General features: G+C 38.7%; 2 protein-coding genes and 3 pseudogenes across 4 annotated transcripts; 2 read left to right on the forward strand and 3 right to left on the reverse strand.

The window, feature by feature from the left end:
• The first annotated feature begins 4,331 nt into the window (after positions 1–4,331).
• Positions 4,332–6,599, forward strand: LOC121048959 (DNA topoisomerase 6 subunit A-like). 2 transcript variants are annotated; one of them, XM_040513785.1, is made up of 2 exons: positions 4,332–4,473; positions 4,766–6,599. In XM_040513785.1, the coding sequence occupies exon 2, from the start codon at positions 4,944–4,946 to the stop codon at positions 6,111–6,113; it is 1,170 nt and encodes a 389-aa protein (XP_040369719.1). In that variant the 5' UTR covers positions 4,332–4,473; positions 4,766–4,943; the 3' UTR covers positions 6,114–6,599. The 2 variants fall into 2 exon arrangements, with proteins under 2 accessions (XP_040369719.1, XP_040369720.1); XM_040513786.1 differs by having other exon boundaries at positions 4,377–4,473; positions 4,811–6,599.
• Positions 6,440–9,395, forward strand: LOC112183503 (annotated as a pseudogene).
• A 456-nt stretch (positions 9,396–9,851) lies between these two features.
• LOC112183504 lies at positions 9,852–19,070 on the reverse strand (annotated as a pseudogene).
• A 3,129-nt stretch (positions 19,071–22,199) lies between these two features.
• On the reverse strand, positions 22,200–24,098 carry LOC112185400. Of its 2 annotated transcripts, none has more exons than XM_024323642.2 (4): positions 23,992–24,098; positions 23,533–23,763; positions 22,592–22,733; positions 22,200–22,440 (listed from the first exon to the last, which is right to left on the reverse strand). In XM_024323642.2, the coding sequence occupies exons 1-4, from the start codon at positions 23,998–24,000 to the stop codon at positions 22,424–22,426; spliced, it is 399 nt and encodes a 132-aa protein (XP_024179410.1). In that variant the 5' UTR covers positions 24,001–24,098; the 3' UTR covers positions 22,200–22,423. The 2 variants fall into 2 exon arrangements, with proteins under 2 accessions (XP_024179410.1, XP_024179411.1); XM_024323643.2 differs by having other exon boundaries at positions 22,542–22,733.
• A 735-nt stretch (positions 24,099–24,833) lies between these two features.
• On the reverse strand, positions 24,834–25,475 carry LOC112190431 (annotated as a pseudogene).
• Between the last annotated feature and the right edge of the window lie 1,841 nt (positions 25,476–27,316).

Genomic DNA, 27,316 nt, shown 5'->3' on the forward strand with positions numbered 1-27,316 from the left:
TCACTGGGAATAAAATTTTGTCCAGGCTAGGTTTCGCATAGAGAGTAGACCTCTCGTTTCTCGAACACAGCTGTAGTACAGGTACATCTATAGAATACACAATTCCGGGCACCAAAATATATTAAATCGATTTGAGAACCTGCCTTCATATCTTCTGTAAGTGGCCAAGCCACTTAATGTGGGAACAATCGAGTTACTGCTTCACTTAGCTACGAACTAGGGGCATTTTTAAGCAATATTTGCATGTTTCCAAAAGCATGCTGAATAATTTCTCGTGTGGTGGTTTCTCTCGATTCCTCGGACGAATTGGAATTTGAATCACGCACTTCCTCAGTAGCATTAGCTGCATCCACAGCCTCGAACCTCTTTCAAGGCTCTGACCATTTGGTCCTTTGGTTAACATTTTTTCGTATGGACATTTTTTTGAGGAATGGCTGCCACGTCAGCAAGTTAACGGAATTTTTGGACGGAGACTAATGGAAATGACCTATTGGTCTAAAATTTGAGAGTACAAGGACTAAACGTGTGAAATTAAAAGGCCAGAGACTGAAGTGTTTTTGAGGAAAAAGTTCAAGGACTAACCAAACCAAATATGCTTCCAATCTCTTAACCAAACCAATTCAATTGCTTTGATGACTGCCATAACCTCTGCAGCCACTGAACTTGGAATATCAAGCTTAGAACAAAAAGCACCTATAATAGTGCCTTTATAATCCCTATAGACACCACCATGGCCAGCAAGATTAGAGGCACTCTTCCAAGCACCAACAATATATATATTTTTATCCAACCTTATGGAGGAGTATGCCAATTAACCTCACTTATACACGGAGCACGACGTGGCTTGCATGAGACCCCAAATCTCTTGATAATACAAAGCTCTTGGCATTTATTAAACACTGGGGCGTTGCCAATCGACCCAAAGCATTAATACTACCACTAATTAAGCGGCAAACTTGAGGAGTTGCACCCGGCCTTGTTTCTAGATTGCCAAATAAACCAAAGAGCGAAACAAACCCTACAATCCATAACTCCCGCAACTGTTGGCTTCGCCCAGCCACAATGCCCAAATTTAACAAGTCCAGAATAGAGTTAGGAATTAAAGAAATATCAAACCTGTCACACATAAATTTCCAGACTGATGCAGCAAAGGGGCAGCGAAGAAAAATATGCTCAATAGATTCACCATTAGCTCGACATAGAACACAATAGGATGCCAATGAAATTCCGTGCTCTTGAAGATAGTCCTCCGAAAGAATGCTACCACGCAATATTTTGCAAGCCAAAAGTAACATACGAGGTAGAACATGCTTCAACCATATTACTTTAAACCTTAGCATATAATTTTTGAAGGTCGATTTTGACATAGATAATCTTTGAAGGTCGATTTAACTTTGTAATGGTTAAATTCTCGAACCTTAGTGCATAATCCTCTTAAATCAACTTAAGCCTAGTTTTGGAGAGTTGGGGTTAATTTGAAGGTAGCTGTAGCTTTTAGCTTATGAAAATAACAGTTATAAAGTAGCAACTTAAGGAGGTAATTTTTAAGGGTTTTTATCTATTTACCCCATTTTTAGAGATTTTTTCCCACTTACCTCATTAAGTTTTTTTTACTCTCTCTTACTCAAAACACTCTAAGGAGGTCTTCCCTAATACCCCATTAAGATTTTTTTTTTGTTTTTTATTTTTTTTAATACCATTTTACCCTTACCCCTTTGTTACTTAGAGAGAGAGAGAGAAAATGGGATAGAGAGAAACCATGAGAGACTTCACCGGAGTCCCGTCACTGACCACTGGAATCCGGTCAACTTTCGCCGGAATCCAGTCATCGACCGCTAGAGTCCGGTCACCGGCTACCGCCCATCGGAAAGTTTTTTTGCACCCAATAGACATCTATTGCCTCCTAATAGAGGGACAATAGAGGTCTATTGCCCCATAATAGACATCTATTGCCCCCAATAGACTACTATCAGCCATGTATTGCCCCCCAATAGACGTCTATTGTCCCTCAATAGAACTTTCGGTAGCCGAAATAGGAACTAATCTTCCTAAAATTAGACAGATAAAACTTTGATTAAAGGAAAAAAAAAATTATATCAATTTTAAAACGTCTATTGCCTCCCAATAGATGTCTATTGCCCCCCAATAGACGTTTCGAGGAAGATAGACGATTATTACCCCATTAGTTCATTACTCATTTAATCATACTTTCTTTTCTTCTTGCCTCGACCAATGGACTATGGGCATGTCGTATACCATGATCTAACAAGCTACCTAGGTATAGCTGGACAGAAAATCTTAAAATTTCAATCAATTTTGGAAACAAGTTCTTATTCTCTTGACATACAAACACAATTGCTCTATCCTCTTCTCCCAATTTAGATGCCTACCAATGTGGTGGACCTACGCATTAATAGCATTGCCACCCAAAGCAGCTGGAATTGCTTGCATCTGGACAAGTGTGGGCATCTCATAACTTGCAGCCTCTACACCCATCTGAATTTGTCTGCACCATGACAACCATGCAATTCGACTCAAATTGCTCAAATCTAACAAGCAAGGAACAATTAACAATAACATATCACTAGAAAATACCATCATAAAGTGAATTTTACCTAAGAATAGTAGCAAACTTTAGATTAGGCTACCCGTTTCGGCGGCGGACCCAAACCAAGGAACCCACCAACGCATCATTGTCATTGTTACCGAACTCGTCGGAGCTCAAAGTCGGCGCCGAAGCTAGATAAATCCAGAGTAGAAGGCGCGGAGGTCAGAGTTTCAGACGTCAAATGTAATGGGGAGATCGGAGGATTAAGACGAAGAGGTCAAGGTCGTGGACGTCAGGGTTCGGACCTCGTCGGCGTTGCTCGAAGAGGAGACGCACCGTTGCTGAGAGAGAGAAGAAAGAGATCTGGGAGTAAGAAAAGAGAGAGTGAATGGCAGTGTGTAATTTTTTAATTAATCGGAGCCCAAAATTGACTTTTTGTCTCTAAACGGGTGAATGAGAATAAAAATTTCTTACTGAGTTCTTGACCCAAATTTGGTCATTGGGTCAAGGACCCAATTTTTAAATAGGCTGTTATTTATTTATTTATTTTTAAATTTCACTAAATACCTTTTGCTACTTAACATATAAGATTATAATTTAGCAGTTTTTTGCACCGCATAAATTGTGTCAAACTTGGTCTTAATCCATAATCCACTTAACCTAAATCCGATTCTGTTATGCTATGCTGGGTCTTAATCCATAATCCACTTAAACCCAAATCCGATTCTGTTGATAGTCAGATATGTTCAACTGTCGTCCCTTGAGTCCCTTCTGGCTACAATCGGATAGCCATGCTTCACTTGACATTCAACACTTGAAAATTGAAATGAGAGATCGAGAGAGATGTCTCCACCAAATCAGGAGTAAACGCGGCAAGTGAGTGTACCTGTACGACCGACCTGTAAAATAATGCAGGTAGAAGTCCACCATTGGGTCCCACCAGCTATGACTGTGCCGTCGTGAAAGCTAAAACCAAACCAACACTCGATCTCCTTTACTTCTCTCATTCTCTCATCTTCTTCTCATGTCAACTTCACACTCTCACCGTCTCACACTAATCACAACTACTTACCTTTCTGCCAGCAAAGTCATAAAAGCAATGACACAGACAGACTTGGATATATAGAGAGACAATGCAGCAAAATCTCATCACATTTTGAAGATCATGTGTATATACAAATATTCTTAATTACCTCTCCCATTGTCCGTTGATCAAAGCAATCTCCACAAATCTAAGGGAGATGCAAACCAAAACCTTAACATGGCTCTTCTTCTTCTTCATCTTCATCTTCTTCTCTGTTCCTCTCTGTGATCCAAGAACCTCTAAAGCTGGCCTCTACCGCGGAGCTCTCAAGCCACCGCCAAACGCTAGCTCGATCCATTCCAACTTTCGTCTCAGAAATGGAGTCTCTCTCCGAGCTCATCACCAAACACCACTGGGGCACCCATTTCGTTAACTCCACGCCGCCCGGCCTAGCACAATGCCACCGAGATCCCCGTCTGCCCTCCCCTCCCTGTCCGCCCGCATTTTTCTCGACGGCTGCTTCCTCCGCTACCACAACTACAGCTTCTAATCCGAAGCTTCCGTCCTGGCCGTCGACGCAGTCGTCTGCGGGGGAGATGGCGCAGCGGTGTTTAAGGAGAATGTTGCGTAGGTGATTGAGAGTGTTAAGAGGTCCGCAGCGGAGAATGGGGGGTTTGGGGTGGGGGGAAGTGAGCGGGGAGGTGTATGGTTTGGGGCAGTGCTGGAAGACGGTGGGTGACCGTGAGAGTGTTTGGAGAAGGGAGGTGAGGCGGTGAGAGGGTGTGGGTTGGAGGCAGTCAGGCAGAAGGCAAGGCCTTGAATCAGTTGAATGCTGGGTGTTACTTGAGGTATTCGACTCGGAAGTTCTATAACGATCAGGGTGAAACAGAGAATGAGCATGGTTAGTTATTTATGTTCTTCCGAATTGATCTTTCATTGTTATCAAACTCTTCGAATTTTTACTTTTTAGTTAAGTTGGTCTTTAATTAGTTGACTGCTAAACCGAGCATTGCATTCTTAAGATATTAGACAACATGATAGAACTGTTCGAGTTATCTGTGTCATAGTTTATCTGGAGTTACCATGTCTTGTTGCTTAATCTTACCATGCCTGCTCTGTTCTGTTCTCACTTAATCTGAAGTTCATGTACTTTCCTAATTTATGGGATCTTTGATTCTTCCTGATTTTTTAAGGAAACCAAGTTGATGCTGGAAAGAGTTTTCACCAACTTGTTGTAGGAATATACTATCCCGAACCGCAACCAATTTGACCGTATATAAGGAGCCTCCCCACCACCTCACTGTCAACTTCACTTCTCTTAGTGATCAAAACTTTACAATCATCTAATTAACCCACAAGGTTCAACATAAAATGGCTTCTTCTTTTGATCCACGAAGCAAACCAAGCTGGAAAGTACCAGATAGAGAAAATGTCCTCGAATTAATAATCGTACACAGCGCAATTTACACCATGCTGATGGATCAGACCGCCCCAACATCCTCCATTAGACTTGAAGATGCCGATTATCACGAGGTCAAAAACCTCTCTGTCAAGGAAGTAGAGGAGAAACTTGAAGCTCTCAAGAAAAAATTAGATGATGCGGAATTTAGTTTGATTTCACGAGGCAAGTCCAACCAGACCTATCGTGCTTGTAGCGATGGTGTCAAACGTTATGCGCTGAAGGATATAAATAAATGCTTTAAACCAAGAGCTGAAAAAAGAGAAGCCATCCGTTATATGATTGATCTTATTATCCAGTCCTTCAAAGAAGAAAAACGACCTACACTTGCTAAGCTGAACACGTCGAGCTCAGCTCTTGATGACATATGTTGCGCTATAGGTTGCACCAGATCAAGTCTTAATGTAGATCCTAGTGTAAGAGGCGTTGTTGGAGGTCTGCTTTCGATCAAGATTGGAAAGTACAAAACCTTGTGTACACGCAGGGATGATGGGGAACCCATCCCGCCTTTTATGCATTCAGATATTATTTTGAAGAATCGAGGAGCCAAGTTCGTATTGGTGGTGGAAAAGAAATCCGCTTTTAATACTCTCATGCAAGACAAGTTTTACGTTGATTATCCATGTATAATCATCACTGGAATAGGAATGCCGGAGGTGGGGAGCAGAAGTTTTCTAAACGTATTGTCGGAGAAGTTTAAGATTCCAGTGTATGGCCTTTTCGACTGTGATCCAGCTGGCATCGAAATTTTATCGGTTTATGCTGCTGGGTCGTACAATCAATCGTACGATAGTGTGAATTTGAGTTGCCCGTTTATGATGTGGTTGGGTGTTTGGCCGAGTGACCTACATGCGCTTAAAATACCCTGCAAGGATTTAACTTCAGAGGAGATTAGAAAAGTAAACACTCTTTTGGAAAAAGATTTTGTGAAAGAGTATCCGACATTGCTTGAGGAGCTGCAACTTATGAAGAAAAAGAAGAGAAAGGCGAACCTTGAAGCTTTGGAGGAGTTTGGGCGCACTTGTTTGACCAAGTACTATTTGCCATATAAGTTGAAGTATCTCTTGACCGACACCGACTAAAGCAACAGATATGTAGAAATTCATATTACATTTTTTTAATCAAGCTTTTTTTTTGTAGCATTTTTGTTTTTTGTTTTTTTTATTGTTTTTGGAGAATGTAGAATTTGATGATTTATATTAATAGTACCATTGGTGCGTCTTATTATAATTTTGAAATACTAATAAAGCTTTGTGGGAGTTTTTCTGGCTTTGCAGCCATTTTGCTAACTTTTGGGTCTTCGTGTGTTCCTAATTTTGTTATGTTCCTAATTTTGCTAGCTAAAATCGTCGATTCAATTAGTCCAAAACAAAAAAACAAAAAATCCTCAAATCAAAATATGGGCACAATGCGACCGAGATCCCCCTCTGCCTCCCCTCCCTGTCCGCCCGCATTTTTCTCGACGGCTGCTTCCTTCGCTACCACAACTACAGCTTCTACTCCGAAGCTTCCGTCCTGGCCGTCGACGCCGTCGTCTGCGGCGGAGATGGCGCAGCGGTGTTTAAGGAGAATGTTGCGTAGGTGATTGAGAGTGTTAAGAGGTCCGCGGCGGAGAATGGGGGGTTTGGGGTGGGGGGAAGTGAGCGGGGAGGTGTATGGAAGACGGTGGGTGACCGTGAGAGTGTTTGGAGAAGGGAGGTGAGGCGGTGAGCGGGTGTGGGTTGGAGGCAGAAGGCAAGGCTTTGAATGCTGGGTGTTACTTGAGGTATTCGACTCGGAACTTCTATAACGATCAGGGTGAAACAGAGCATGAGCCTGGTTAGTTATTTATGATCTTTTATTGTTATCAAACTGTTCGAATTTTTTACTTTTTAGTTAAGTTGGTCTTTGATTAGTTGACTGCTAAACCGAGCATTGCATTCTTAAGATATTAGACAACATGATAGAACTGTTCGAGTAATCTGTGTCATAGTTTATCTGGAGTTACTATGTCTTGTTCCTTAATCTTACTATTCCTCTTCTGTTCTCACTTTTTCTTGGTTACCGACCAGAATATATAGGAATGGTTTTGACTTTTTTGAATTTGAATTGTTTTTAGTTAATCTGAATTTGTATGTGCAGGGTTTACAGATAGAAGGGGAATCATCACAGCAATTGTTTTGGGAGCAGTTGCTTTCACAATGCTGTCTCTCTTTGCTGCTTATGCAGGCTATACAAAACTGGTGCAGATCAGAAAAGGTATGAACTTTTGAGAAAAAAAAAATAAAAAAAATTGTCATTGTTGCATTTAGGATATAGATTTTAGGCTTCAGTAATGAGATTTATTCTTTGTTCAGAATGCAGTAATCTAGGATTGGTGTCAATAAGCATTAGCAAGTATTCTAGCTTGAATGTCAAGTATGAAAAACTAGAGAAGGCCACAGATTACTTTAACACCTCAAGAAAAATTGGGGAAGGGGGAGGTGGTACTGTGTTCAAGGGGCCTCTTCCGAGTGGCAAAACCGTAGCTGTGAAGAGATTGTTCTACAATACCAGGAAATGGGTAGATGAGTTCTTCAATGAGGTGAATTTGATCAGTGGAATTCAGCACAAGCACCTAGTGAAGCTTTTGGGTTGTAGCATTGAAGGCCCTGAGAGCCTGCTGGTGTATGAATATGTGCCTAACAGGAGCCTCGATCAATTCCTTTTCGGTAATCCTCCTCTCTCTACATGGATTCAAAAGGTTTAGATTTTTCTCAAACTTGTAGCATTTTGATCATGTAAGAATTACGATATTGGTTGAGAACATTTTTTAACTAGGATTGGAGGAATGACGGTGACAAAGATTTTTAATTTACTTGGTCTTTAAACTATGCAGATAAGAACAATGATCAGTTTCTTAACTGGAAGCAGCGGTTTGATATTATTGTCGGAACAGCTGAAGGGATTGCATATCTTCATGAAGGCTCTGAAGTAAGAATAATCCACAGGGACATAAAAAGCAGCAATGTTCTTCTGGATGAGAATCTTAGCCCAAAGATCGCAGACTTTGGCCTTGCTCGGTGTTTTGCTTCCAACAAGTCTCATCTTAGCACCGGCATTGCTGGAACACTGTAAGTTCTAATTTATGGTCTCGAACTCATCAGTTACATCGTTTACTAGATTAAGATCAACAGCTTCAGAACTTTCTTGTTAGTCTAATTACCTTGTAAACAGTATGTAGTGCATTTGTTCTTAAAATCTTTTAGTCCCATCTAACAATTCCGGTAATCATAAATGGCTATGCAGAGGTTATATGGCCCCAGAGTATCTTGTTCAAGGGCAACTTACAGAGAAAGCAGACTTTTAGAGCTTTGGAGTGCTAGTTCTCAAGATTGTGTCTGTTATGAGGAATAGCACCTTCAAACAGGAGGACTCTGACTCTGATTCACTCCTACACAAAGTAAGTTGTGCAACTCTTGGACATAGCAAATGAAACTGCTGTTTTACATTATGGGATATAAGAAACAAGATCTTATTAGACCATCATACGTTTGGGTTTCAGGTTTGGAAACACTACAGATCCAACGAGTTGGCCGACATGGTTGATCCTTGCTTGAGAGATCATGAGTTTCCAGCAAAAGAGGTATCAAATGTTCTTCAAATTGGACTTCTGTGCACACAGGCCTCAGTTACTTTGAGACCATCTATGGCTGAAGTAGTTCTAATGCTAACAGCCAACAAAGAGAGAGACATTCCTATTCCAAACCAACCTCCCTTTCTAAATGCCACGACGCTAGAGCAAGCCAGCTCCATTAGGTCTAATAGCGAAAACAGCTTCGTCTCAAATACTTTAACAAAAGTTGAGACGTCCTCTCGTTGGAGTCTTCCAGCACCCCTAGTTTGGATAATAAGGGTCATGTATCAACTTACTCTTGCAGAAGTAGCAGGTTTCCCACGTCTTAAACATGTTAAGAAAAGCATGCTTGGAGGTCAGGTCAGTATGCAGAAGTGCAGAACTAGAGAGATTACCGGAATTCAGAACCGGAAGATATTCAGATTTTTGGTTCTCTGTCTTGTTCATACACTTGTCTGTCATGTCTATATAGAATGGAAGCGCACGCATTACTTCAGTTTCATATAGGCGACAGAGCGCTGTCAGAGAGATGTAGCAAGTGCCGTGCAACATAGACACATGGTGATCACTGGTCAGTTTACAGCAGAAATAGTACACCATATAAACCAAGAGTCCAAGATGACATTATTCGGAGGAACTCGTTTGATCAAGCTTCCTATTGAAATATATTGTTAAAGAGACATTTTCTAAACAGAAACTGAAATACACTTGTTTCTATGTGGTTTTCCATAGATCAGTAAAATCGTCTGTAGAGTTCATTGAATTTAAATCCTGCAGTACTTCATCAATTCAATTATCAACATGTCAAAATCTATGAACATCAATCTTTAGATTTGAATCTCATCATAGAAAAGGAAAACCACAAATGCCAATGAAGATTCATCCTTGGACCCACATGCCTCACCAACGCGACTAACGACTTTTGCTGTTACCCCTGTTGAATCATGGAAGGTCCGAACTCAATTTTGATTCAAAAACAGCATTTGATATGTATGAAAAGAGAGTCGTTCTTTTCGTTTTTATAGGTGTACGCGGCATTGCATCGATATGCAATGCGATGACATTCCTCTTGAATGGAGCGAATGTTGTTGAGTTCTTGTGAAGGATTCATGCGTAGAGCACCTTGACCTTTTGATGAAAAGAGAGAAAACGAAGCTTAGAGTGATTGCTTTCATTCTGTTTCTACACAAATATTTCTGAATTAATTACAATTTACCTCCCGCAGAGGCGTTTTCAATTTCATACCAAAACTTCAATTTGTATCGTTTACATACCTCAAGTTATCTCACTTTGGTTAAAAACAATCCGTTACAAATAGCATCACTTGTTTTCACTAAAATGCTGATGAATAACAGCTAAGCATGCGCGTGCAGGTGCATTCTATGATTGGTTTTGGTTCTTTGCAGCTAAGCAAGCTGGGGTTTTAATATCTCCGGTGACCGCCTCTTTCTCCATAAACAAACCTAAATAATTATGCAAAAACGATCAAACTGCAATCACTATTGTCGCCCTTTCTTTTCCTAAACCTCTCGTTTGTCGTCAAAATTACATCTTAGGGAGAGGAAATGTGTACTGCTTGGTCGGATTAAAACAGAGGCAGTGTGCTTCTTGGAACTTTATTCCATTCTAATTCTTCCAGAACCTCTACTCCACTTTCCGGTCCAAGCTTCTTCTCGCGAGCACGTTTCCTTGCCAATACCAAGGGCTTTGATGATGGAGGAAGCACACTATTTGATGACACCAAGACAGGGAAATTCTTTGCCTTTTCAGGCATGTGGTCAAATACTGTTTATTGTGTCACAACTTTGTCATCATTTTGAACTTTGGCAGCAATCTCATCTTCGTGAACTTTGTCAGCAACCTCATCTTCAAAAAGTTGAGGTACAAGGTTTACAGACATCGGATTGGAAAAAAAAGAAAAGAAAAAAGCCGTTAACATTACCTTCTTTAGAGTCTTCATTTAGAAGCTTGAAACTGGGCCTGGTAGAAAAGACCCAAATAATCAAGTAAGAGAAATCAGTTATTCAGACCAAGAAAGAACAACCTTAGTAAGCAGAAATGAAAATGGAACATCAGTGAAAGAGATACTCACATGGGACTATCTACGCTTTTGGATTTCGTGGAGTTTGGAAGCACTTCACTTGGATCTTCATAAGTATCATCTTCTATGATACATACTTCCTCAGGGAGAGGAAGAGAGGGTGCTTTTTTTTCCTCGTTTGTTATTTGCACTTAGATTGCTTTCCTTCATTAATATAAGCTCCCGGTTTAGATCAATACCAACTGCATGGATAAAGTGACAAATTATATATTATAAGATTAATAACTCACGATTATACCAGTCAATAGTAACTTGTAAAGTGAAGGAAACTAGAAATATCAGGGCAGGGACTTCACTGTATTCTTCAAATATAAGATCAGCCTTAACAGTCAGCTTTCCTTGTTGGGGATTTGACAGGAGAACTGTTGCGCTATAGGGGCTGCAATGGAAACAATCCAAGTCAGACTAAACAAGGTAATAATCATGGAACCTGAGCTCTATCTTCTAATCTTAGTATAGGTTATGATTAAATTTTATTATTTGGGTTAGCTTGATTTTACACTACTAAAATCATTATAGTAACTATTCCCATCACAATTGATATAGCTACCGCTGGTAGCAAAGTCTTTTCCAGGGCATAATTTTCTTAGTCACATTGCAGAAACTCTGGATGTGCTTAACAATTAAACAGATATATTTAACATGCTACATGTTCTCAAACAGAGGAAAAAATTAAGGTTGTGAGCGCACGCACCTCGAGAATTCGTCAACTCTGCAGCCACAAATTATAGAGTGGAAACAGGATGATTACCAAACCCCTCAGGCCACTTGGAAAAGGCTGATTATTAGATATATGAAATATCTAGTTGATAGAACCCCTTGGTATTGTACTTGAATTTTTGTGAAAAACCAACAACTAAAAGTAAGCTTCTAAATTGTCCTCACCTTATTTTCTCATGAAAGAGAATCAGGTTATCTTCTTCTGAACCTACAATCTATAACAGATAAAATATTAGGGCCAGATTGTATAACAATGAAATTATTTTGTATCACGAAGATCTGAAGAAATTATGTGGAGCTGTTATAGAGTATATACCATATCAGCATAATGTCGTTTTGTTGATTGGAGCGTCTGTGATAGCCTAGTCAGTGTTACCGCTAGCTTCAATTTCCCTTGCCCCGGGCATTCAGTTTCCTCAACTTTCAACTCGACCTTTGGAGGTAGAGACAGTAGAGACTCTTTTATATGGTTCCCAAATGAGTATTTTCGACCAGTGACTATCTCAATTCTCCTAGGATCAGCCTCAGCTAGTGTCTCAAATGATTTAACTCCCATCGAATGTAGTGCCTGAAAGGAGCATAAAGATAAAAAGAAAATAAGGGTAGTGAAGAGTCAGTATTTGAGTGACCTAAGAATATCAAAAAGCATGTTTTTTCCTAAGCATATAAAGAAGTGGAAGACACCTTTGCAGTCACCATTCCAATCCCTGGTAATTGTTTCAGCAAGTATGGACTGTCATCCCAGAGTTTTTGATACATAGATTTAGCCAAAAGCATCAAGTTCAAGGCTCCTTTGTAATTCTTTTGGTAAATAAAAAATTCTTTCATGCATCTGACAATTCTACAGCCATTTGAGCATATGGGGTTCATATCCTAACACACAAACACCCGTTTGATTTCAGCTCTGAATATAATCAAATACCACAGTTATCAAGATAATGATGGAATTTTAGTAGAGACTGAGAAATGAAACCTGGGCAAGGGATAAATCATGAGCCGAAGGATCACCACTCAAGCAGTCATTAGCCAAAAGAAATATCTTTTCTTCTCTGGTTTGAATACGTTTTTTTCGCTTCCCTTTGTCACCAAGAATGTGAAAGCGAAGTCGACCATCTTTATCAGTGTTTATGTCATTTAGAAGCTTCTTCTCGTTGCGCCTAAGCTGTATCCCTTCATATTCCAGTAGATAGATGATACAAAATTCCTTCATTAGTATTGTCAAAGAAATGTGAATAGCAGCAAGTAGTTAAATATGCATTACAAGAAATTTCCTCAGCACGGCGTATGACATGAAGAGCATCTTCCAAACTGCACTTTGCAGGGGGGGGGGGGGGGGGGGGGGGGGGGGGGGGGGGGTTGGGGTCGTACAAGTAAACAGTCATAGCTATCTCCGCAGTTAAATGCTCCGTCAAACATGAAAGCAATCTAATGACAGAAGACAATACAAGCTCATTAGAAGACATTTGCAATAGTTTGGCGATATAAGCTTCAAAGACCACCAAAGTTGTACTGGAATTTAAAGTTATAACACGTACTGAGATTCCACCATCTCACATCCATTCAAGAGATTCTCATACAAGTGAACCTGATATCCAATAAGAACATAATTAACGAATTCGAAGACAAAAGTTTCTGTGTTAACAGACAGGACTAGTTCAATCCCAAGAAATATGAAGACAATGAATGAACAGAAATAGTTGGAAAGCAAAAAACCAACACACACAGGAGTAAAGACTAAGGAAGAAAAGTAATAAACTACCATATCTCTTCTTGTCATGATTATAACCATTCCGGTATCATCAAATGGTGGTAGACCTGCCCTCCCACTCATCTGCATGGTGATACAACTCACAGAATATTAAATTGCAGTTTGCTAAATTACCTAACAGTGCAGACATGCATGTGGACACCACAAGAATTTTTCTTGTTTGACCTGGCACATTTGTTTCAAATAGAGCCTTGATGTACAGACAAGACATATACTGGACAGAAGTAATGCAAAAAATAAAGGCTCTGTTAACTAATGTCCCAATTTTATCTACTTGAATTGTCCTGCTTAGAAAGGGTGTGATAGACAAACCTGTAGTAGTGCAGATCCGTCAATTTCCATGTAGACTCCTTTTTCTTTGTTTCTGCACAAACTGCACATGTTAAAAAATAAACACACCAGAAAATTTCATCATACTGATTTGAAGAAATCGAAGTTCAAAATACGACTGCTGTGTTGATTTTATGACTACTGTATGTGCTGGTAGGTTGATTCCATGAGCAAGAGTATTTGTTGTGCACAAAATTTGAACATCACCCTTAAGTAAAAGACTTCCAATGAGATTACGATCCTTGAGGAAAAGGCCACCATTGTGATAACCAACTGCAAGCAGGCAATTTATTTGATAACATGTCAATGTGGGGAGGTGCAGTAAGTTATAGTTAATGTAATGTGAACAACAAAACAAAGTAGTTCCATACCAGCATAAATCATATAAGATTGCATTTGTTTGTCACTGCATGACAATGAAGCTTCCCTTAGCCTCTCTTGCTGTTCTCTGCTTTTAATGAATGGATTTGAATGACCAAAGGCCATGACTGTCTGAGAAAGTACGTATCTGTGCTGCTTCTTGTGCACCTTTTCTAGTTGAGCAAAAAACTAGAGCAGACTTCCCTCTTGAATATTGCATAAGGATATCTGTGCACAGTTATAAGTGTATAAGTTATTCATGAACTTTAATTAGCGATGAATTCAATCTAGAAAGCATATATATTCAAGAGGGGGGTGGGGTATCATCTATATGAAAAGGTCAGCATCATGGTCATTGCTTACCGAAAATGTAGTTTTGAAGGTGCTGGAAAAAGGGACAAACATAAACCATCAGAAACATGAATAGTGGTATAGTTTGTAATATATACTTTCTTACTATGAGATTTGTGAGAAGATATGCATCTGGTTTAAGATGGTAACTTTAGAAATTACCTTTTCAAATAGAAAATCATTTTTTGCTGGGGCGTAGCCTGCAAAGCAAGCAGTTTTGAATATGCATTCATAAATGAGAACCAAATATAAATAAAGACAACATGCTTCAGTAAATTTGTATTATCAGACATGCATCAGTGATCAAACCACAGATGTGATTACTAACAAACAGTTGTCATGCATCCTCCTATAAAGAACATATATATTGGAGAGCTTGGTATTATAAAAAATAAAATAAAATGAAAAACTGAATATGTTTCAGTGTTCATGCGAGTGTTTATTTATTTTAATTTTTTACAAGGTACCTCAAAAAAAAATCAACTAAAAGAATCTTTAAAAAGTGATAACTGAAATGAAAAGAATATCTTGTTCAAAAACATAATGAAAAAGAACATTGTGTTCGTTTGATGAAGTGTATGTCATAAATACCTCCTCCTAAGAAGGTTCAGGTACCAAAAGTGAGGAAAAAAGTTACCAAAAATACTTGGAAAAAAGAAAAACAGAGTGCATCTCATCCAACGAGTTCTGATAAGAAAGAATAGGAAAGCGGGGCTCTTGATTGTCATTATTATTATTATTATTTCAAAAATGGGGAGTCCTTGATATGATTAAATATTTTGTGCATGGTGAATTCAAGTCATGTTTGCGTACCAAAAACTTTTGTAGTCAGCTTTACCGGCCTCATTTCTTCTCCAAACCTGTATGCGGAGCAGAAAGATTAAAACAGAAGAACTGGATACTTGTATAGTTCGATTAATGAGCAGTATTTCTTAAATCAATATCAAATGAATGTTGAAATACCTTTTAATCCCTTGGACAGGCACCTTGAGCCACTCCGCTACAGTGGCTTGCATGCATTGGTTTGCGTGCATTGTTGTTAAACCATTTGCCATTTGTACTTTTCTAAAGAAAGTCAATACGATAAAATCTAATCCTACCGAGTATTTAACAAACAAATATCTCACCAATGTCCTGAATATTTGGAATGGTGGCAGACACAGTTAGAAAACGAACATGAGCCTGAGAGCTTGACTTCATTTCAGGGTTGTGAGCAAGCAATTTTATTCTGCTAACTATTGCTTCCAAAACTGCTCCACGAGGATCATTCAACAGATGAACTTCATCAATAAGTAGAACTGCTATATTGCTGAAAAAGCCCAATCCACCATCCTTTACGCGATACAGCGATACTGCATCAAATTTCTATTTAAGGACAGTAATTGATTAGTCATGCTCCTATGATATCATCTAGAATAAAGCCAACTGCGAAAAAATGGAAGAACTGAATATGAATCTTATTTTCTAAAGGAATAAGATATAATGTATGCGCATATGAAAGCTGATAGAATCCAGGATCAAACACTGCAAGTGGGATTAAGTTCAGGCGGTTATAAAGGAGAGAATGCAGGTTTACATGGCTGAAACCTGAAAAATATTATGCACTGACAGCCCAACATAAGGAAGTTTCGTCAATTTTGTTAATTTATGATTATGGCGCTGTTTTGAGATGATAGTTGACTTCTTTAAGATGAGTGGGTCAAGCATTTCAATCTATACTTTAATTCTTAAGTGTGTCCATCTGTGTAACCTTACACCTTTACACTCACCTCAGGAGTGATTAAAATAATGTCTGCTGCCTGTAAACTCCTGGTGTTGTAAGATTCATTATCTCCGGTGAGCTCCAAGCAAACTACGCCCCACGATCCAAACCTCTGGGTTCAATCACGAACCTTCTCCTGAACTAAAGCCTTTGATGGGGCAATATAGATCTTCATGCCACATAAAAAGAAGGTAGAGAGAAGGAATAAGTGGTTAATATTTAGATTATTCATAAACTTCTAGCAGAAGTTTATGATACATGTGCAACAGTGAAGAGCAAAGATTTCATATAAAAAGGATAAAAATAACAAAGAAAAATTAGCTGTGATCAAGCCTACATAATTAAGAATGATACATATCATGCTCATAGTGGGGAGAATAAATAAATCATTGAAGAAAATTTGAAAGAACATCATTGAAGGTGTCTGTAGTTCCTTTAGAATCCTGAATAATTAAAACTAAGGCTCCCACACATTTATTCTAGAACTATCAAAATGTTTACGACCTTACTTTTGGATTAATTGAGGACATCAGACACTTACTGTTTTGAGAGTTCCGTTTGTAGGTGTAAACCTCCCATCCTCAGAGATGAATCTTGAAAGATGCCTCAAAATTCAAAGCTAAAAAATGACTGTTTTACCACTTCCAGTTGGCGCTGACACAACCATGTTCACATCTGAGTGGAAACAAGCAGGAAAGCATTCACTCTGCAAAGAGTTGAAATACCTGCATACATGGGAAAGAAATACTTTTCAACTACACAACACACTCCACCTTGTGGATAGCGCAAAAATAACAACACCACGCAGATGATGTAAGAACCTTTGTGAGATCACATAGATCTATCATCTCGAAATCACAGTTCAACTTCTTTGTTAGAATATGCAGCTCCAACAAAAAAAATAATAATACTATATGCAGCAGTTGCATAAATGTAAATGGAATTATGTAATACAAGTTACAGCAATATGCACACTTGTATCAAGAACAAACAAACGATGCCAATATTCATGCTTTAACAACAGCCACACTTGCTTTATCTTTCTGATATGCCACCATTATTGTAAAGCAAATGGAGTAGTCCATATGACACTCTTTGTTACTTAGTGCATGTTCGAATACATTGCAATAGTGGAGACTCTTGTTATTGTTCGGGAAGTCTTCTTGAGGTGTATTGTAATATGGGGTTTAGGCTTTATGTCCCCCCTTCTGTATTCATCAGTTTCATTAATGAACGCTTGAGGGCGGCCGCACCGGCCCTTATTACAAAAAAAACAACAGCCACACTACAAAATCCCCTCTCAATAGAACTTGAGTAGGTCAGGTGATTACCTAAAATTAAAACATGCTCGAAAAGGAGCCGGCAAGTCTGCCACGGACTTAAGTGTATACGAATCCATGCTTGAAACCAGTTTCCTGCCAGAAACAGCAACAAAAAATATAATAAAAGTTTAGAATCCACAGAATCAGTGGAATTCTCCAAAATTTCATGCTATAATTCACAGAAATTAAACACAATCAGTACACGTGTCAAGAACCAAATATTGCTTTACAATCTATAAAATCCAGAACTCTCCACAAGCACAAAAATGATATCTCTCTTCTGCGAATCCTCTACTTTTTCTTAGTCAACCAAATTAGAAATTGCTTAGCTTTTAGTGAGGAGAGAATCACAATAATTTAATCGTAAGATCACATATCAGTAAGTTACAGAACCAAATCTATATATCAAATCACACAAAACTGCTAATTCTCTTCATATCCTTCAGCAAATCTTTGAAAATCGATGTAAACTACTAAGAGAATCCTAGATCTCAAAACCTCAACCTCGAATTTCTCCATCTCGGTAACAATATCAAGATGCATTGTCGAAATCTCACTGAAAATACTGATCCAGAGCTAGACGTACGTACCTAGATTGGAGATGAAAGGGTATCTAAGCGATCATTCAAAGTCATGTAGTCGGTTAATTAGCATCTCTTATTTTGAAATTTGTAAATACACATATGGTCATGATATAAAGATTTTTGGAATCTGTAAAACAATACTATATTTCATTATATAATGCATCTAATGTTTGTAATTGCTGTCTTATAATGCATAAATGATATACCCGCAGCATCGTGCAGGCATCAATACTAGTTGATCCCAATATTCCTATTCGGTATGGGAACATACAGAAATTGTAGGAACTGGTGTAGGCCACCATGGGAACATAACTTGTAATGCTAGCCCAGTAAATGTTGTCTCCATCTCGGACCATTCTCCTGTGTGAATGTTACACTTGTAAGTGACAGGTTCTCTATCATGATGATAATCTGTTAGAGACACAAAACATGTATCCAAATCATTTGGATCAGAACCCATATACTCCAGCGAAGTAAGTTCATGATAATATACTTGGTCCATTAGATTATAAGTTTTCCGGTGTTTCTGACCCAGTTCTCCACCCCCTTGTACCGCCATTTGTTCTAGTTCTTCTTTTTTCAACTCCCAAACCGATAGCCTAACTCCAGAGGGGTCCTCATTCTCCACCGTCTGCACCAACTGCAGACGTCCATGGTGCACCTGAAGGTAATATAATGAAGAAAGCAAATCTTCATCCTCAAGTTCCTGCCGAACAAGTTTAATAACATGAAATTGATATCCCGAATCACCATTAGCAGTAGTACTAGAACAAGTGGTAGTGCTCTTCTTGTTGATCATCAAAGGTCCCAGCCCAAGCAGATCACCATCCGTAGCATTCCAATATAGCATTCCATTGGAAGCAAAGCCAAAACGGGACACGAGTCTGGAATAAATACCGGAATAAATAAAGCCGCGTGGACATGATACTAGGGATTCTCGCCACTCACCAATCTCACTAGAGAAGACCTGAATCTTGAATTCAAAACAAAGTTTTTCCTTGTCATCAGGATGAAGAATTCTCACAACCTTGCACTTATACTCGGCATCAATTTTGATTACCTTCCTTTCTTCTTCTTCTTTTTGATCACTATTGTCAGCGAGTCTGTCTTCTTCTTCCTTATAGTATGGCTCACAGATGAATCCCACAGCAGGCCTACATCCCCAAATGCAACGACATTGATGGATCGGAGGAAGATTAACCAGTTGCATGGTCCTTGGATTGTAGATGTAATATTCACCGAGGCTGATATCTTCACAGAGAACCAAGTCGTTCCATGTAGCTAGCAGTACTATTAATCTGCCCTTCTTGTGTTCGAATTCGAAGAATCTCCTAAATGTTGCAAACAAATCTGTGGTAAGGAGTTCATCCCCAAGCTGGTTTATAATAGTACCAGGTATTAGGGTTTGGTTATCTCTTTGGAGCCACAATAAACGGCCGACAAAATAAGAATCGGACGTGAGTGAGCCCCAACTCTTTGACACACTCTTGCATCTATAAACAGATTTAGCGCAAGGCAGTCGACAAAGGATTTCAACTAATAATTCCTTTGGGATATCATAAATATTGGTTGACGATGCTAATCGTTTCGATCTTCTTAAGCCGTCAGATGAATCAGTCGGTACTGGTATTTTACTCTCGATGGCAGGGTTTCTATCATCACCACCTCTCATACTTCTCTAAACTCTCAGTCGATTCATAGCGTGTCCTATCAATGATTCAGTCCTATAATTCCCTTTGTTTTTTTTTTTTTCCTCCTCACTCGAGTAGGGTTTGGCGACGGACTAGGAAACCGAATACATCTTCATGGCCCATATAAACTTTTCCAATATCCAAAAAAATAAAATAACCCAAACAACCATTTAGGCCGGTCGATCTCCAGCAAGGCCTGGTGACCATGATTGTGATTTTGAGCCCTTCGTTGCCAGCTCGGCCCAAGGGAGATCGTGGCTGACGTCATGCCCCATCCATCCGTGGAGAGAAGGCCCAGTCCAAGAGCTAGCTCAAACCAGCTCTGACGTTAGTCACTGCATTTCTTTCTTTGAAGTGCATGAATGGTTGAGTAGGAAACAAGCTTAACTGCTATGCTTTACTCCAAGAATTATTATGAGCTTTTAGAGACACTAAATATATATATATATATATATATATATATATATATGCCCAGAAGCTGTTCTACGAAATGCCTAATAGAGAATTGTACTAGGGTGGTCTTGGTCACTACTTTTATGTTTTATGTCTTCTACATTTTAACGTTGTCAAGCCTAGCTTGTATCATTACATCAAAAGCAAGATTTGAATCAATAACAGAGTGCTTCTACTGGTTGGGTTTTTTTAGCTTTTACTACACTGTTTCAGCCTTCAATAGCAATGACCCAGTACGGATGGCTGGCTGGCTGCCACAACTGTCGTTATGGGGCCAGCATCCATGGAGGCATGCTTTGCCCTGGTTTTATTCTTTTTGTTGTCATCTTTGCTATATTCTTGGCATAGCTTATGGTTTCCTGGCTGCTACTATGGCTATTCAGAGAATGTCCTGACCAAGAGCAAACTCACCAAGGTTAGTGAGCTTGGTGAGAGGGAAAAAAAATCCCTGTTCAGTCATGATTATTCTTATTTATTATAAAGCAAAGGGAAAACAATTTATGTTCATCATTTCCCTTTACTTACTTACATATCAATTTAAAGCATGCTCCTTCATGGTTTTAGCATCTTAAATTGATGCTGTTGAATTTTTGTAGACATCATTGTGGAACAACCATCATGCCAAGTTCCCAACCAAGTTATAGGGACAGCTGCCATACTAAGAGAGATTGATTGTTTAAGTGCCTCTGTCAATGACATCCTCGAAGTGAGATCAAACATTTTATCTACAATAACCCTTCCAAACACAAGGCTCTGTGGGTTCGCAGGATGGTTGATCACTTTTTGATGTTCATTTTCGAGTAAGTTAATCTTCACTATACCTTTATCTTTTGGAATGCCAGGATTCCTGAACATTTGTATGCTTACTATAACATGTAACTTATGTTCTGGTGAGGTTCCAGCCCAGAATGAAATTGACTTGACCACTACTCCCAGTGTAGATAATGGCACACACTGGGGAAAACAGGTTTGTTATTGCCGAATCCTTTGTCCTATGTTTTTATTTATCGTCAAGAAATCAATTTGCAGATGGAAAATATTTTCTGCGAAGTTCAAAAGACATCTCAACATTATGGTGAACTCTGTATCATTGCCATCAAATGCTTATATTAGGGACTGAAATTTTCAAATTGATAGGCCAATGGACAAAAATTAAGTACTCCACACCTGATAACTTGTTCATATAAGTGCAATGTTGTGTGTGATGATATCTGTTCCCTTCATTTTATACATAGCAGTCTTTTTTATATTCTGTTATGCTTTTAAAAAAAAAAAAAAAAACTTCTGTGCTTATCCTTGTTTGTTGAACAGATTTTCCTCTTGAACCCTCCAATCCGTGTCACTGAAGGGGATAATCTGAATGGTTCTTTCTCAATGAGGTGCAACAAGGAAAATCATCGTTTGATGGAGGTTGAGTTTAGCAGTGAGATTAAACAGTATTCTGGACAGCTACTCCCACCTTTTAGAAATATATATTTCATAGAGTGACTGGAGGCAAGGATCGTCCCCACCAACATATTTCTGGAAGTCTGGATTGTCCGAAGGAATCAGACCTACAAGCCATCTGTAAAAGTTTTGTGAGAGTTTTCCAGGCTTTGCCGCCATTCTGCTAAACTCGGATCTTCGTTTGTTTTTAATTTTGTTATTTTTTATTTAAGTTATGTCAACATCCTAAGAATTGTCTTTACAGTGACCTCTTCTCCTTACTGTAGCTTTGCAATGCCATATTAGCGTTTAAACTTTCAATATTTTTTGTCTTTTGTTTTCTTATCAAATGTTTATACAATGGAAAATGTATCTGTACACTCAAATCAATACTGTACCTGTCTACTTCTGTTAACTGTACCTGTACATTAATATACAACTGCTGATCAAGATCTTTTATTTCATGGTGTTCAAGATCCAACTTATTGGTGTTTCAAATAAAATCTGCTTCTGGCTTCTTTTGAGGACTGGTATCTAGTACATGAGACCTAGTAGCGATTGGCGGCTATGGTCATTGTTCAATATCAACGTTACATCGGTCGATAGCCGGTTGATGAGAATTATGCTCGGTATTCAACCGATCCAGCCCTAGTCTACACACTACACAATCACAATAAATCAAGGAACAATGTCGCAATGTCACAATTGAACAAGAGACAACAATGAAAACATAAAAGCAATGCACTGGGTGCAGTACATTACACATAACTTGCACAGCTGCAGTCTTGCACGAATGCCAGAAATCCCACAGGAGTAATAGACAGTACATACACAAAAGTAATAGACAGTACATACTACATAGAAGAAAATAATAACACAGAAATGGGAAATCCACAATGCTGGAATGCTGGTCCTTGCAGCCTTGCAGATCTAAGCCTTCCAAGTTCCTGCAAAGTGTAAACGAACATGAATTAGAGTTTGCATTCCAATGATTCCATAACAAAACAACAACAGAAAATAATCAATTTATCAAGAATTACTGAATTACATTCCACTCAATCTCAACATGAATGACCAAGCAAACACTATGCTACCAACCAAACAAAACAGCAAAGCCATCAAGCAAACAGAATGCTTTCTTCTCCCTTGCCAATCTTTCAGCTTCCTTCTCCCTTGCCGACCTTTTAGCTTTCATCATACAAAGGTCCCTTCTCTTAGTTTCAGCAAGCCATTCCTCAGACTACAAGAATATGAGAATCATTACTGAACAGAATTTACGGTCCTTCATATATGCATTCTTTTGTGAGCATTTTTCTAAATCCAAAACGAAAGGCACCCTATAAATGAAAACTTAAATGTCCGTTGAGATTCGGAATTAAACCACAACACAAAGAATCTTCACAATTGAACCATATCACAAGATTCCACTATTAAAACTCAAGACCAAAATATACCAAACTCTAAATTAACTGAATGATAAGTAATCAGACATCTAAAACTGCAGACCACATAAACACACACATAGCAATTACAGATTTGATTCACTTGCCCAATGAAAAGTACAATCAAGTAAAGATACACGAAATCGGAGTCGCACATTCCCTGATAAAAGTAAAAGTAACCAACTATATCATCTCCATGCCAATAAAGCTAACCAGATCAATCAGGAGACTCACTAACTCTCTAATCATTTAATTTCTACGAAGATTCAGTCGTTCAAAGTTAATGGGAACAAGCAACTGACATCAACATCTCAAAATTCACGTTAGCTCATCAACTAAGTTGATGAGAATGAAGGAACTAAAAGGCATGATCTAACCAATCTGAAAAGTCCAAAAAGCACAGATCATATGAAATCAGATACAGACATACAAAGCTAGAGTTGAGTGATGCATTTAGGCCGAAAATACATAATGAAGCAAACATAGATCAGCAGTTCAAAAATCCAAGTCAGTAAGAAAACACAGAAATTGAATTGCTACTGATTTTTTCAAAGAAGGCGCCCACTAAACAAAATGACACAAGGAAGGAAAATAAACCATGCGGGCATAATCGGGGACCTCCGTCACCCTTGCAAGGCAGTGGAGTAACCCTCCGGGGTTCCGACTCGCTTCCATCTTGGCTGAAGCAACCCCCTTGGATTCCGAAATGTAGAGATTGACGGCTTTCTCAATTGCATCCAGGCCCACCCCTTCAACATGATCGCCTACTGGATCGTTCACAGGACCTGAAGGCCGCTTCCTCTTCGCCACCATTTCATTCTCTTGAGCCTTTAACAAACATGGAAACTCAATCAGAATTAAACCGAAAGCCCTTCCAAATCAATGTTCAAAATTAAATAAAAAAAATCGTTATGAAGCCCCAACCCTAATTCGATTTCCAGAAATCAATGTTAAAATTCAGAGTTGACAATGAAATCGAAAGAGGTATTTCTTAAACCCGAACCCTTAAATCAAATCTGTATATGGAAACCTTGAAATCAAAACCCCGCGACCTACCGAGTCCATCTCAGAGAGGCAGAGACGCAGTGGAGAGAGAGAGAGAGAGCCGAGTTTCTTAATTTGTTTTGATGACCAGTCGAGTCTCTTTTTTATACTAGATAGAAATCCCGCGCTTTGCTGCATGGTATACAAGTTGTAAACTATTCTCTTGTTTAATGAAAACTAAAATTGAGAGAGAATTGAGTCGTGCTTTCATTGATAATAGCGGTCTCTTTATATAAAGGATTACAAGACATAGAATTGGAATTGTACAAGGAAAGATAATCGTACAATTAATCGGATATCTCTAAGAATATCTCTAATTCTAAACCCTATTACAACTAGGTACCCTAGAGTTTCCCTATTACAACTAGGTTAAGTAACCTAGAGTTTGGGTCAGACACATATTCTGGATTTACTTGAACATCTCTGATATTTTACGAAATTTTTCACAAAGTGCAATCTTCAACTTAAGAGTTCGATAATAAAGTAAGCGATGATACGAGTTAGTGAAAATTTTTAGAGAATTTTTTGAAAACCAGAATTTTTTTTTTTCTTTTTTAAATTCAAAAGGCTGGTGATTAAGAATTTTGAAAGTTTTGGAATTAAGCAAATTGTTTAAAGAAAAAGGGAAAATATATGCGGTGCTATCTTGACTGCTAAAAATACCCTCGCGGCAGCGCTTGATCTGGATCTTTTTTTTAAATGTAATCTAATTATATAATAAAAGTAATCACAAACCAAGTCTGCAATCACAGAGGCATCCCATACTCATATAACATCTGAGAAACCAATAATCATAATCAAAACGTAAAACTCGACTTGGAAGCTATCTAGCTTGTCGTAGTACTGTTCTATCTCTACGCATACCCAGCCATCCCAATGTTTGAGCTTGTACGCTTTGCTTTGTGAGCTGCCTGAGTAGTGATTGCCTTGGTGAAGTACATGTAGTAATAGACGTTGAGGACCATTGTTGCAACCACAAATACTGCTCCAGCAATAAAAACGCCTTTTCGCAATGCGTCACGTACAGGAAAAGTTCTGAGCATATATCATCCCCCGGTACTTGGTGTGATAGGCATTTTTTGTAGCACCACCAATCAAGCATGATTCTGCAATCAGAAAAGTTACCAATGATGAGACAAAATAAATAATGGCCCAAGCTCGATTTCCGCCAGGGGCTAAGGGTCTTCCAAAACACATGCACTTCGTGACACCCATGAGTAGGGATTCCCCCGAGAGAAGAAACAAGAAGCCGCCCACTCCATAACCAGTAGCAACATCTGAGTTACAGACACAGTAAGTTTCATTTGTTCGTCCATCCTTATATATTACACCCACACTTCTTCGTCTCTCAGCGGCAATGGCGAACCCAAAAGCCACTAAGCTGAGAACGACGACCAGAAGGTGCACCAGAGTCGAGCCTTTTCCTTCTCCCATCTCCGGAATCAGATGCTGTAAGCCACTGCCTACTGACACAGAGTGAAACAGCAACACAGCAAAGTGACAACTTTCAGATCATCTATTTTAAATGAAAATTGGGCTATAAATAGCCCTCAGATCTAATCAGCGCCCCAGATTATTCATTATTTAAGAAACAATTAGAGCTCTTGACCCGATTTCGAGACCCGTTAACCTGCGAGGGAGACCCTACAACATCTCCTCTGTCTGACGACGACACGACAGCGCACCGGTCACGTTCGACTTGCCTCTTCGTTGCAAGGGCGCATGTGGCCTTGGATCATCCATACAACGAGTGAGGAGGAAGAATGCGAAGGCCGAAAGTTTATGAGTTTCCGGCGGTTTGGAGGTGTTTTCCGGCGACTCCAGCCATCGTCGGCCATGCATGAGATATGAAACGTGATACTGATCTCTTTCTCTACACGCTAGTATACTTGGTTTTTGAATTCGATCGATTTTTGACAATTTTTGTTTTTTGATATTTTCGGGTACGACAGAGCTACTGGTGACGGCGACAATTCTATGAACCTTATCTTGCAGAAAACGAATAATAGTTAAACAAATGAAAACTAAGCCCAATGACTAAAATATCGAGTTTCAAGGAAATATCGATGGTCCCGGAAATGGAAATTTCGGCGGAAATATCGAGGGTATATCGATTTCGATAAAAAATAAAGAAAAATGATGAAAATTTTAAGAAAAATATGGAAATTTTAAGTGAAACTTTTGGATATGTTTGTTTTAGTAGTTGTCTACTATAGTCTATATATGAAAAGAAAACCTTGAATAAACATTGTTATATAGTAATTTGTAATCATTTAAGATGAAACGGTAAATGCTGAATAAACAATAAGAACTAAATGATTAATAATATTAACTTGTTACTTACCATAATTATAGAGTGAAGAAGTAGTAAAAGAAAGAAGAAAGAAGAAAGAAGAAAGAAACTTTGTTCTTTCGGTGTAAGGAATGAGTGGAATCCTAAACCCTATTTATAGAAGTTCAAAATTGAAATGTTGTTATAAATTTTTTGAAATTTTGGTAAATAAAATTCAAAAAGTAATAGATTGTTCTATGTTGGTTATTGATTAGACATGTACCTAAGTTTTCTGATTCGTAGACTAAATGAATATATATTAGAATGGTGCAAAGATAACATGAGTGTATGTTCAGCAGAGTTGGCCAAGGCTCTCAAAGGGCAATGGAGTGACCACGGTTCAAGCCTTGGTGACTTTGTTGATTTTTTGATTTGAAGTTTAGGCTAACTATGTAGGTTCCAAAAAAAAAAAAAAACCAAAATTTCGCAAAATATCGGGAAATTTCGGGAAATTTCCAAAATATCAATCGAAGGTTCCAAAAATATACCCAAAATTTAGCAAAATATCGGTCGAAATCTACACGGAAGGTTACGGAAATTTTGACAAGTGAAAAAAATGAAAATTTCGGCGAAATATCGCCGAAAATTTCGATTTTTTAGTCCTTGACTAAGCCCACTGCAGGAGCGAATTCCATAAAACACATCTTTAACCTGAATATAACAAATAAACACAGGGTACTTCTATTGTCAGAACAAAATTATCAGAAAAGTCAGTTGGTTTCTTCCGATTTTCGGTACTTCTCATCATAACCAAATCAAAGTTTATCGTTTGCAGCCCTGAGATGTTGTATCATGGACTTTATCTTTCAAACTGCATTTGAGATCTGTTGGAACTTGTGGGACTCTAGTCCCACATGGAAGAAAGTTTGAAAGATCATGACCTTTTTAAGGACAAACCCATGTATAGAATTAAATGGGCAACAAGTCAAAGAGTGGGATTCGGTGGGCTTTCCTATTGGGCTTCCATAGGAATATGGAGATATATATATATATATATATATATAT

The sequence above is a fragment of the Rosa chinensis genome, chromosome 2 (assembly GCF_002994745.2).
Source record: "Rosa chinensis cultivar Old Blush chromosome 2, RchiOBHm-V2, whole genome shotgun sequence".
Classification (NCBI taxonomy): domain Eukaryota; kingdom Viridiplantae; phylum Streptophyta; class Magnoliopsida; order Rosales; family Rosaceae; genus Rosa; species Rosa chinensis.

What these genes read in the sequence shown, in the direction of transcription:
- LOC121048959 (XM_040513785.1), top strand. Translation starts at nt 4,944, where the DNA reads ATGGCTTCTTCTTTTGATCCACGAAGCAAACCAAGCTGGAAAGTACCA.
- LOC112185400 (XM_024323642.2), bottom strand. An exon ending in TCCCCGATTATGCCCGCATG is followed by an intron (nt 22,734 to 23,532) that starts GTTTATTTTCCT and finishes ATATTCTTGTAG; the next exon opens with TCTGAGGAATGGCTTGCTGA.